Consider the following 13,076-nt stretch of genomic DNA (forward strand, 5'->3'; position numbering starts at 1 on the left):
AATATTTTTCGTGAACAAGGTTTTGATGACTGACGTTATCGTCCGTTGTTGATCACATGACACCAAACTTACTTGCTCCCCATATGCAGCCATGCTCTCATCCTCCATTCGTAGTGCTTTTGTTACGTAGGTGTGTTTTTCGTGGTTGATATCAGCTGTTTCTTATTCGTTCTTTGTTATTTGCATATATTGAAAACAGTTGAGAACAGCCGTACGAGTTGAGATCACGTGACTAGATGTAACATGACCTAACGTGACGTGACGTGACGGACAGTGTGAATAAGCCTAGATGTGACGGTGGCGCGGTGTGTTGTGCGTTGAGGGCCATTGTGAATTGGATTGAAAAGATAAAGTTTACAAAGTAATTAGCACAGTTTGAAGCATCATTTGTTTTTACTGACAAAATTTTACTCCGTGGTAACTTTGTGTTACTGAAATGAAATTTGGTGAAAATCGAGGAATTAAATAACAGATTGCGATACGCTGTATATCGACAGTGCCAAGGAGGAAGACAAGCGACTCGTAATTCGAGAAATTGCTGTTCAAGATGGCGGCATAAAAACTTGTACTGCAGTTGTGGAATACGTGTAATATCTATTTAATAATTTAAAGTACAGATTTTAACAACTTTAATTAAAGATGAGGTGAGTCTCACGAAGCATTTTACACAGCGAGAACATTACTAGTTGGACTCCGCGCATCTACGAAGCTGTTCTGTTATGCAAGTCCTTGTTAAAAGTCAAAAAAATATGGTATAGAACCTTTGAAACTGTGTTTTAAGAGTAATGAGCCCTACATTGAGTTAAGAGACACGAAAGTAATTTAACGTAATACATGGTACTATATACTCACAAATGGAAAGTCACGAGATGTGTGCCGAGTTTTTTTTTTTTTTTTTTGTAACGAATTTGGTGTTTGCTGTTTGGGTCGTTGTCGAACGGGTTTTGCCCGTAAATATAAAGATGGGAGGCGAAGAGCATTTACGACTTCGGTTTTGTGGATCGCATTGCCCGTTTACGTTCGCGACGCGCTATAGTCGTTATTGTTTGCTTCATGTCAATATGTAAACTATAGGTATGCTGTGTCGTGGTGATAGCTTTCATGTAACTGCTATGTAACCGATGTTTCTAATGTAATATTTGCTTGATGTGCGTAGTTTGATTTGTTAGCATCTGTTGTCAGATGAAAACTGTGGGTTTCTTGGAACGCTAGTTTCAAAACTGTGCGCTGTTTACTTTTGTCTGAAGCAAAACTATGATCCAATCTTTTTGTTGCAGCCCAGTTGACTCGCATTCCGATGCCTCTGTTGAAGTGTTAAATGACAAGAAAGTAGCAGAGAATGAAGGGGCTGATATTGTAAAGAAATCTAAGAAAAAGAAACATAAGCATCATCATAAGCACAAGAAACACTTAAGTGATAAAGACGGAAAACATGAAAAGTTTGTATCAAATTTTCAATTTTTAGTAAAATGACTTCGAAATCTCTCTCTCTCTCTCTCTCTCTCTCTGTGTGTGTGTGTGTGTGTGTGTGTGTGTGTGTGTGTGTGTGTGTGTAAGAATTGCTAATACATTCACTTTAATATCCTTATTCCCCTTCTGGACCCACACAATCATGTCTCTTTGAGATTCAGTATGTACCTTCTGTTTTAATTTTTCGTAATTATATTTTATGTTACTGTGTCACTTAGTGTTCTTGAGAAACTATGTTATCTCTTGTGCAGTCATCTTTCATGAATGATTCAGCAATCTGTCATTGTTGTTTAGGATTCAGAGACTGCTTTTCTGTTTCTTGTTCCCTACCCTGCATATTTGAGTTCAGAAAAATAGGAAAGTGTAATTTCAAAAGCGACCCTGTGCCCACTACTATACATGCAGCCAACTTGACGCCCTATGTAGGGGTGCTGGGAACTGTGAAATTTGCAGAATAATTGATGGTGGCTTCCAGCATCCCCTGCAGGTTGATTCCATCTCATATTTTGTATAGGTCAAGAGAAAATGTCACACATCACTATTTCAGAGTTAGTTGAATAAAATATATGTTGAAGTTCCACGTGATACCTCTTCAAAATTTGCCTACATTATTTTGGTTTTCTGATGATTTGTTAAAACACTAAAGACTTCTCTAAATGTGTATCTTTGTAAAAAATGTCATAACAAAAGGGAAAATTGTAATAAGGAAACCAAAAATGACAGATATCTGAATTTATTTTCAATAAATACTTTGTTCCCAATTCTATGAGTCATGATTAGTACATGTACGCTTTGGACCTTTTTCATATTTTTTATTGTTTGTTTATTTTTTGAAAAATGCGTTATGAAAATTTGTTACTTCTTGTGAATTTCAAAATTATGTTCTGAAAATATTCGAATAGTCACGTCACAAGCTGTTAACTGTCTTGAGAAATGATGAAGTGGAAGACTGTTAACTGTCAGCTGTGACGTTAATGCATGAAATTCTTAACATTAATGCATGAAATTCTGAAACTGTCAAAATATTTGTACATAAAGATGAAATAATCTGAAATTTTTTGCTTATTTAGACATTATTTTCTCCAAAACGCCCATCCTAAATGTTCTAAAAATTTCATGATGTGTTGGTCATTGTACTCAGGGAATGTACTATCAGAGTGGACAGTACTTGCCTATACGAAATTTTTCTTTTTAGGTATACCTAGCTTTACTCTCAAGGTCAAAAAATCATTGACACTTAAGTATTTAAACTGATCCCTGATTTTAAGTAAATATCATGCAAAACTGGTATTTCTGAATCAAAATAATTACTTAACAACATTATGTGTGAGTGGGAAAATGATTTATAACTATGTTAGAAAGCATTTTATAACAAAAATGAAATATACAATATTTATATCCATTTTTATGATATTGTACATAAATTATTGTAGTCTTCTGTCATGATTTACTTCTTCATGACTTTTCATGAATTAAAATTGCCTAATTTTTTAACTTTTTCACTGTTTTCACATACCATCAACCTGATTAGCACTTTGCCTACTACAATCTTCGTCATTATTGAGGTAGTACGCCAGAGCAGCAGGAAGTGCATCATCTTGCAGTGGATATCCACTGTAGGAATGTGGGCATGCTCAAATTCCTTGTACCTCGTTTATTTTACGGGCTTTTGAAATGAGTAATTTGAGGAAGTGTGACTGTAATTCCCTGTCAGTAATTGCACCTTCTCAGGTTAAGTAGATACTGATACTGCGTGGTTAGGTTTTAAAATTATACAGTGCACAGGGAGCACATACATTGCGTTGGGTGCATGTCACTGTGTTCAGGTTCTGCACCAGGTGCATCTACATTTTACACTTCACAAAGTTTTGAATGTGTTGCTTGTGTAAGTCTTATGTCAAGTTCTTCTACCTATCTTTATATGTACTGTTTCCTTCTTGTGCTTCTTACAATGCCAATGAATTTAAGGGGAATATATTATGTGCTATAGCAGAAATGCTAACATTCAACACATCAACTTTATGCAGAATGTTGAAAAATTTCTAACACTTCACATAATGTACGAAAAAATTTGTCCACTCTGATTGCACTAAATACAAAACAATAACCAAATAATATACACTGCAGTTCTTGCAAATTTTGTGATGTGGGTTTTTGAGTGAATAATTTTTAAAATGTGCCTTTTTAGATTTTTATTAATAAATATGTACTTAATACAGACACAGTGAAACCCCACATTAAAAAAAGAAAAAAAAAAAAAAGAGAGAGAGCGTAAAATGTTGGAAATAATGTTTTAAGCTGTAAAAGTTGTATATGGGATACCCCTTTAATTTTTTTCCCTTTATCCATATGCACATAATAGGCATCAAAATACTCATGTCAGAGACATGTTTTATAATGGTTCACTATCTAGTAAAACCACTGATATAATGGGAACTGATAATTGGGAAGGTGAAATGTTTGGCCCAATTTTATACGCCATTATTAGTGGTTTTGTACCGCCTGCAGCTGTCATTAATTATTTAAATAATGAAACACTGCATCAGTTACATATTTTTTCATGCATAGCACCATGTGTTTTGAGAGTTTTTTCTTGATATCAAGTGCATATATTTACATAATTTTGTTCCGTGTTTGCATATGTGGCGTTCTGTTATCTTGAACTGTAGTCATCTTTTTGAGGTTATCCATTATTGTGCTTCCTCAGTGATGTAGAAAACCACACACACACGAACTATTTCTCGGTATTGTTTTTTTGTGTAACATCCAAAAAATACATATGTAAATATTTCACTTAATGAGAGTAAATCTTGAAACACGTTTTGCTCAGCATGAGAATACACATTATTCGCATTGTGTTTAAACCAAAAATATTTGAGCAACGCAAACTGAATGAAGGTGTCAACTAGCACTACACGCTGCCAAAAGACTAAACACACTATCCCCGGGCCGGTGAAACGTGTCACTTGACAGCTCGCGTGTGGTTGGCTACACTGCAATTGCGAGGTTGCAATAGCTGCCACCGCACACGCCCCCAACTCAGAAGTACATTTTCTAAATGTAAGCTTCAATCAACGTTTATACGTAAGTGCAACAAAGTACATTTTTCTAACAACAGAGAGAACGACGACGGAGACTAAGAGTTTGATAGTATATTAAACTGCGAAATAACAACACCTGAAGTTAATGACAATAGCTATGAAAAGTCATCTAAATTGTTACAGTAATAGCTGCATGTAAAACGTCGTATAATAATGCAAAACTAAGGATACCAAATAATACACTATCCACACTCATAGAAAGAAATAAAGCAAAATGTACATAGCCTACCTGATTGCGGAGAGAAAAGGAATTAATTCTGTATATATACACACTCGCCAATTTACAATGTCGGTGGCGCAATTCCATCCAGTTCTCCTTCACTGTCATTGTAATCAGCACCAAAACTCTTGTCTTCGCCATCATCATCATCAAGAGAAATCATTCATTTATAATGCCATCTCTAGTCTGTGCTTCTCTTATCAGTTTAGCAACATGGTCTAATTTTTTCCTCCATGAGGTAGCGTCTACCGTAGCAAGACCTTCACGTAGCAGTCTTTCCATTTCTGTTATAGTAAAAGTCTTGTTGTTACTTCTGATGTATGCCTTGACTTCACACCAAACCAGTTGAATTGGATTAAAATGACAGTGATAAGGTGACAGTAGCCTAATTACCAAGTGACCCTGTTCACTTGCAATTTCATCTACAACGTATTTAGGTGTCACAGGCTTATTTTGTCCCACAAACGAGTATAACGGCAATGTTTCACGCCTGCAACCACTGCACTAGTGGTGGGAGCTTTATCTAAAATCACGGAATGGTACGGTGCATTGTCCATCACAAAAACTGTTGGAACACTAAACTGGAGCAACAAATTTTTAAACTACTGTAGAAACCATGGGTGGTCCATATCCTCATGATAGTCACCGGTTTTCTTCAATCGAAAAACAAGAAGTCCTTCAGGCACAAAGTCGTTTGAAGATCCTGCATGAGCCACAGTTAATCGTGATCCTCTTCCTGTTGGCTGATGACCGCTGCTATTCAGAGTATCATCTGTCCAGCATTTCTCAACTGATTCTCCAGCATTGACCCAGGTTTCGTCTAACCATATGACTGAGTGTATGTCCTTTCCTACAATTTTGTGTAAGAAAATGGAACGAGCTGCAATGACATGAGCTTTTTCTAGTAACAGTTTTCGTCCATCTAACTTTTTAAAACAAAAGCCCATACTTTTTAATATTGTCTTAGGTGACGTTTTCCTCCCTGAAAGTAGTTCACTTTCTTTGAAAGAAATTAGCAATTTCGCTATTGTGGAGTAATCTTTCCTTTTATAGTATCCGTATATATGCCGACAAATTGCGTCAGATTGGAATGAACCAATCTGTGATAGGATGAGGCTGCTTCTTTTTCTTGCCCGGAGTAGTTAAAAACACACAGTTTCTTCTCAGGGGCTTTCTTCCAGACTGTTTATTCCACTGTCTTAAGTCTTGAAATAGCACCCCTTTTCTTATAACTGTTCTTTTACTGAGTCCTAGAGTTTTCAAGGTACGCTCTAAAACTTTATCGGCAGGAATCGATGCATGCCCATGAACAGAAACAATTTCCTTTTCTTGCTCGTAAAACTCATGCGTATCCGTAGTAATTCCAAAGCCTGACTCACTCCACGGCCCAACGGATTGCCGCTTGGTGAATGACATCGTTTCGGAGACATTGTTTAACAAACAAAAACTGTAGTTGAGGCGGTAACACAACACAACAGCAGGCGTTTACGCACTAACATAAAATGTTTACATGGAAGCCGGCAATGTGGTAGCGTCTACATCGGAACCGGCTTTTGTTCGGTGCTGTTATTGGTTCAGTAGACGTGGCGCCTCCCATTCCTCACATGTTTGTTAGTTATACTGCCAACTCTACGGTGCTTGGGGAGTGACCTTGAAGTGACATGTTTCAGCAGCCCGGGTTTAAATATGGTTCAACAGAGTGTGGTGACAGTTACAACAATCACAAAACTGTGCATGTGCAGTAGAGACAGTTTGGAAGTGGTTGTGATTGGCCACAATACCTTTATTCGTACGAACCTAGTTATTCATATCAGCCACCATGCAGAGTAGAGTTTGACAGTGGCAGGAGATATGGCATGAATTGTTCCAACTTTTACACATTTGCCAGTTCAAATCTACCATGTAGAGCACCCTGATGTCAAGAAACTTAACAAAGTAATGTTTGTAAACACTACTCGATGGTCAACAAATGCCAGTGTCATTTTATTTCAGTTTTTTTATTTTTCCACAAACCTTTTTTTACAAAGCATAAATCACGGGAAAATTATAAAAACGTTGACGCAAAATCAGGTATGATTTAACATTGTGGACATAGGGAATTTGACAAGAGTGATAAAAAAATGTCATTAACATCACGTAAACGTTAATTTCGGGAATGTAAAAATGTGTTTATACTGTAGTTGGTGCAGAGAAGGCATTGTTAACAGCTACATCAGATGTATGACGTAATATAAAAGTTAGCACCAACAAAGTTTTTGCATTCTCTTTGTAAATTTATCAGTCACAGGAAAGCCCGTTACTGGAAAATATTTTTATGAGTTGAAATGAAATCGTCCAGTTGTCTAGCAGTAGCAAAAATAATGAGTCAACACAAACTCTGGAATAGCAATTGTGGACATGCCAAACCAGGAACTTCTCTGGGTAGTACACCACAAGGTGTCCAGCCAATATCACTACATATACTGGTCTGTGGTCACAGGTGCAGCAACTTAGGTCAATCTCAGACCTTCTCTACAAACATAATACTTCACATATTCAACTGTTAAACCAAATAATTGTAGGAATTTCATTGTCCTCTACATGTTGTCCCCCATTGTGGTGTGCAGTGCTGTACTTTTGAAAATCGTTACATCTATAACTAACAAAAATGAAACATAAAATTAAATCTCCAAACACAAACAACACACCACACTAAAAATTCCAAACCTGAAAGTGAATTTACTACCCATTACTGTAAACATCAAAGTAACTCACTAATAATGCACCACAAACTCTTACTGCTAACAGCATGTGAGCAGGTCCTGTTTGAGAACATTTTTACACACAACCTACTTACCATTTAGCCATGTCCCCGCTCTCCCCCTCCTCCCTGCCCCACTGCGTTAGTTTTTGCTGTTAGTTGGGATACGGATTGTATAAAATTCTTGCAGTTGGTCTCCCCTGCAGTCCTCTCAGTTTGGCACCCCAAGGGGCTGCTACTAATTGTCTTACATCCTGTACAAGAATCTTACTGTTATGGTGAGAAGTTTAATATCATTAACAGTACTCTCTAGCAATTTTGAAACATAAACATCCTACACTAGAGAGCATCACCACATACTTGCAACATACCCTCTGCAAAAACGATCCATTTCAAACATGCTGCAGTACCATGTCATCGCATAGTGCAACAGAATTATGTCATAGGTCAAAGCAGATGAGTATCTAGCACTGGAGTTGTGACCCCTCTATGTATAGCTGCATGCTTCATTTTACACTTTTTGTGCGTTATTTGCTGCTTTAAAATTTCCTTTATGACCATAGAAGGTCACTCATCATGAACTGTTCTCCTTGATACTTACAGCTCTATTGTTTGGTCAACATTTTTCTAAGCTTAGCCACATTGTGTCTACATGGTTGTGCCCAGTGCTAAATGTTTAAAAGTTCCTGCTCGATATATTACAGTACTTCCTCTGTATCTAGTTTATTGTCTTCAAAGACTTACAGCCCGTTTCGTGTCATTAGATCTAAAATATTTTCCTTAATGAAAGGGCTTCTGAATTATTTGTTCTAGATAGTTTCCAGAGAAACCATGTACTATTATGTTTCAGTATGTTTTCTCACACTTACCACTTTCAACACTATGATTATCCCAATTTATTGTTGCATAATTAAAATCTTTGCCAGTGATGACAATATGAATGTCAAACATTTGCGATAGAGGGCTGAGAGTTTTCTCTAAAGCTGGTAGTTGCATCTGGGGCTGAATCAGGAAGTCAATAGAAAAATCCATTCTACTGCCCACCCCCAATACTTAGCCTTGCCCATACAATTTCGGGTGCAGCTTTAGTTTATATCTTGGTGGATGCAAGTTTCTTTTCTACTATAACAGATTGCCATCTCCAGTTTGTATTATCTTTTCCTTTCATTGTGCGCATAGTTACACAAAAGTTCTGACTACTGTTCATTTTCGGGTATTAGCCAAGTTTCTGAGGTGGTAGTATGTGAGCTCCGCTGCTTTTTAGGAGCACTTCGAACTCGGGCACTTAGCTTTTGCTCTAGTTCATTGCATTTATGATAATGTAAGGCATAATTGAAATCTTGTAATTTTATCCAGAGTAGACTGAAAATCTTTTAGAACATATTATACAATTGCCTTGACAAGCTGACAAGTAAGTTGGCATTTTAGTACCTGGCCTATAGAAATGAATCAGTTCTAATCGCTCATGATTGTGAAATAAATTAAAGTGATAGCATTTAGTCTTGTAGCACGTATATGATGTCCATTCGTGTAGGACTGTTTGCCCATGGATTTTTCCCCCCACAGGGTCACAATCAATTACTGTGCAGTGTGATGTGTTTTTGTTCTGAATAAAATCTTCTGCACTGGCTGGTAAAATACTTATCTTAAAGAGTCACTAATGGTTTCGCATCAATAGAGATACATCTGCAAGTTGTCTATTCAGTAATTAAAAAATTACAGAATTGCAGTGGCTTGAGAATAGCCTAATTTGTCCCAAAGAATAATGGCCTAAAACTTAGGCACAGGAAGGAGACAAGGCGGGAAAAATTAGTCGCCAAGTGTGTATTGCATCAATTATGATTCCAGGTGCATAGGCCAGGAAGGAAACATCTTTGAGATCCTTTTTAGAGAGCATAGTAACAACTCTGGCTGAAGGTCAGCTCTAAGTGCCCATTTACATGAAACAGGCTATCAATAACTGAACTCCAGTCAAAGTTACATATGATGATGCACTATGAAAACAAGAATACTACGTGCAACATTTTAGAGGAGGTTGAAATTTATCTTTCACTAAAAATGTTCCCAAAATTACTCTTTAATGCACAGACCGTGCTGTTCCACAAAGGTGTGCTATCCAATTTTGTTTGCCTGGTTAGATAATATTTAGCCTTCCCATACACCTAACTGATGCCTCTGTACAGGACAGTATTATTCTTTGTTGTGGTTCTTGTTTTCATGGGAAGTGATTTTATTTAGTTTTATTCCCAATTGATTTTGTAGGACTTCTATTGGACATTTTTTTAAAGATACTTCTTTATATGCCATGCAATACAATGGATATGCTACATGATTGCAGGTTCTACAAATAGAGCAATAGAGCATTCAAAAAATCATGTTGTTAGCCAGGGTTTTCAATTGTTTTTAACTATGAATGTTATTACAGAAATAAAAATTCCTAATGACTGTATAACATGTAATAGTCCAAAAGTTATATGCACTGTTCACCATGCAAACATGATTCATAATAAAGACTCATCAGTATAGTTTACGCTGGTGCCATACACACTTGTGTGCTGTGTATGGCATGGTAGGTATTCAAGGTTTCGATGTGTGGAAGTTAAGATATGTTAATGTGATGTTTCTAGTTAGTTCACATAATTATACAGTACTCATAATTTTAATAGGCTTATCCGGCTTCCTGTTGCTTACAAGTGCCCCACAGTTCCAACCAATTTAATCATAGACTACTGCTTTTAGAGTGCCACACACATACACACACACACACAAAACACCACAGTCTGAAACCAGAGTCTGCTAACAAATCCTGTGCAAGCCTCTTCACCTCTGAATTAATTTGCTTTGCTTATTGTATTCATTTTGGTCTCCCTCTACAATTTTTGTCACCCTTGTTTCTTCCCTCCAGTACTACATTGATGATCCCTTGATGTCTCACAATGTGTCCTGTTAACTGATTCCTCCTCCTAGTCCGGTTGTGCCACAAATTTTGTTTTCCCAAGAGCATGTAGCTGTACAATTTTCTTTATAAAGAAGTAAAACTGCTAAGTTGGCATGGGGAAATTGAATTAACATTATAGACAATTGTCAGATTAGTAATTTTATGCATATCACACTGATGAACCAAAGCATTATGACCACCTGTTTAACCTACATTTGGAACACAATACCACTGTGATTTTCATTGGCATAGATTTAACAAGTCCTTAGTAGATTTTCAGATGTATGTGACACCAGATGTCTATGCACAGGTCACACAGTTCCTGTAAATTACAGGCCTGTGTTCTGTGGGGTCAGACCTAGCCCCCAGTGAGGTTCCAGATTTCACTTCAGCTCGTATTAGATGAATTTGGTGGCCAAGATACCACTCAGTATCATTCCCTTCAAACCATTGTAGCATGATTTTGTCCTTGTGACATGGACAATCATCCTGTTGGATGTCGCCATTGTTGTCAAGGAAGACCTTGAGCAAATAGGGAAGCATGTGGTCCACAGTAATGTTTATGTAGGCCAGAGCTTCCGTAGTGCTCTTGATTACTACAAAAGATCCCACAGAAACCCAGGTCGATGTCCCACATAGCATAATACTGCACTCACCAGCTTGTGTCTGAGACACAGTGCGTGTTCTGAACTGCCATTCACATGGGTGGTGATGTATCTGGACACGAACATCAATGTGATGTAACAAAATGTAATCCATCTGTGACCAGGCTGTTTGTTTCCTATTGATCCATAGTCCATTCTGTGATACCACATCTACTGCAGTCTTAATTGACAGTGCCACTAGGCCAGCGTGGGAACACACAGGGGTTATCTGCCGTGGACCCCTATGTTCAACAATGTTTGCTGAACAGTTTGCTCTGAAACAGTTGCGGCTACGCTAGCATTGCATTATCATTACATCTCCCACAGATTGCTGCCTGTTCTTCGTTACAGAACATGCATGCTTCCACCCTGCATATTCTCTGATGATGCATGGATTTCCTATGCTCATGGTTTCACCATCGTTCCAACTCTCGTCATAGATGCTTGTGATAGTAATACATGAACAGTCAACCAGTTTTGCTGTTTTCGAGATGCACATGCCAGGTGCTGAACCACAACAGTCTGGACTTTGTCAAAGACATTTATGTCTGAGGATTTTTCCATTGTGGGCAGTATCTTCATTAGAATGATTCCTCATTCATCTCTGTTCCATTTACATATTTTCCTAGATACGTCACTTGCCCGCTACACCACCAGGAAAGATTTAGTCTTGCGGTGAACAGTTGTCATAATGTCTCACCTTATCGGTGGATATATACAGAGAGGTTCAGAAACAATTTAGACACTCTTTGACAGTTAATATTTTTGGAACAAAGTGACATATTGTTGCATTTAGCGCAGTAGCATAGTCCAGTGTTTTCTCAACAGGTTTTGGGGCACGTTTCCCAACAGATGACAATGAAGCAGTGAATGAAGTAAGATTGTCATTTGAGCAATGCAAGGCTATTTTGAAGTGGTACTGGAAGTACAAAACTGTGATTGAGGTATAATGGCAAAGGCGTGATATATATAGAACTCAGCCATGAACACACACAACAATTAATCAGATTCAAGATAAATTTGAAGCTGTTGACTGTTCTGGGTGTGCTCAAGGAAAGGTCTGGCCCACCAAAAACAACAAGTCCAGCTTCCAACACTGCTGTGTTGCAACATTTTACAAGGTCATCTCAAAGTTATCCAGATTGAAGGATGGAATACTGGGTGTGGTTTGAAGGCATGCTTTGCGATGATGTATGGTTTGCAGGGACCGTGGTTATCTGGTCTGACAAAGTGCAATTCAAACTGAATGGTACTGTATGCCACAATTGCACGTACTGTGATCCTGAAAATCCTCATGTTCCCATGGACAAACATGTTAATCTACCGGGTGTTAATGTATCGTGTGGTCTGCCATTGTGCGGTTCTTCTTTGAAAGTACCTTAACTGGTGCGGTGTATCATCATATGCTGCAAACATCGATTTTACCTGCCATCGGAGAGGTGTTTGGGAATGAATGATTTTTCCTACGACAATATTATAGTCCACCTCACTACCGAAGAAATGTCAAAGCATACTTGGATGAGAATCTACCTGTGGTATAAGGCCGACACAACAACACTGATGGCCATAGTTCAGTCAGTTCAGCAGCATCAATGTTTTTTGGCTGTTAATGGGGTCACTTTGAATACACAAAATAACATTTATGATGGTATGTCATTTTTTTCCATTAATATTGGCTGTTTAAGAGTGTCTACATTATTCTGGACCCCTCTGTATATCTTGCACAATAACTACGAAAAATGAAAGGGGGCACTATGAACTTTTGCCCAAATCCTTTTAAAATATTGTATGGCTGATCACTTAATTCTGTCTGTTCTCTTCAATCTCCTTAACTGAAGTAGATAGTATACACCCGAGATGTGGCTTAATATTTTGGAACAAGCAACATATATCCTGACATCTGACAAATTTCACAAAAAACGGCTGTTATTTATATGGCTACTGAAGATCATAAAAAATTTCA

General features: G+C 37.6%; 1 protein-coding gene across 2 annotated transcripts in view; it reads left to right on the plus strand.

The window, feature by feature from the left end:
* Positions 1 to 281: 281 nt before the first annotated feature.
* Positions 282 to 13,076, plus strand: part of LOC126365768 (serine/threonine-protein kinase PRP4 homolog) — a 266,407-nt gene continuing 253,612 nt past the window's right edge. For both annotated transcript variants that reach the window (XM_050008287.1, XM_050008286.1), the window contains exons 1-2: positions 282 to 644; positions 1,278 to 1,439. In XM_050008287.1, coding sequence (XP_049864244.1) covers positions 640 to 644; positions 1,278 to 1,439 — 167 coding nt within the window. In that variant the 5' untranslated portion in view covers positions 282 to 639. The remainder of the gene's footprint in view (positions 645 to 1,277; positions 1,440 to 13,076) is intronic.

This window comes from Schistocerca gregaria, chromosome 4 (genome assembly GCF_023897955.1).
Source record: "Schistocerca gregaria isolate iqSchGreg1 chromosome 4, iqSchGreg1.2, whole genome shotgun sequence".
NCBI classification, from domain to species: domain Eukaryota; kingdom Metazoa; phylum Arthropoda; class Insecta; order Orthoptera; family Acrididae; genus Schistocerca; species Schistocerca gregaria.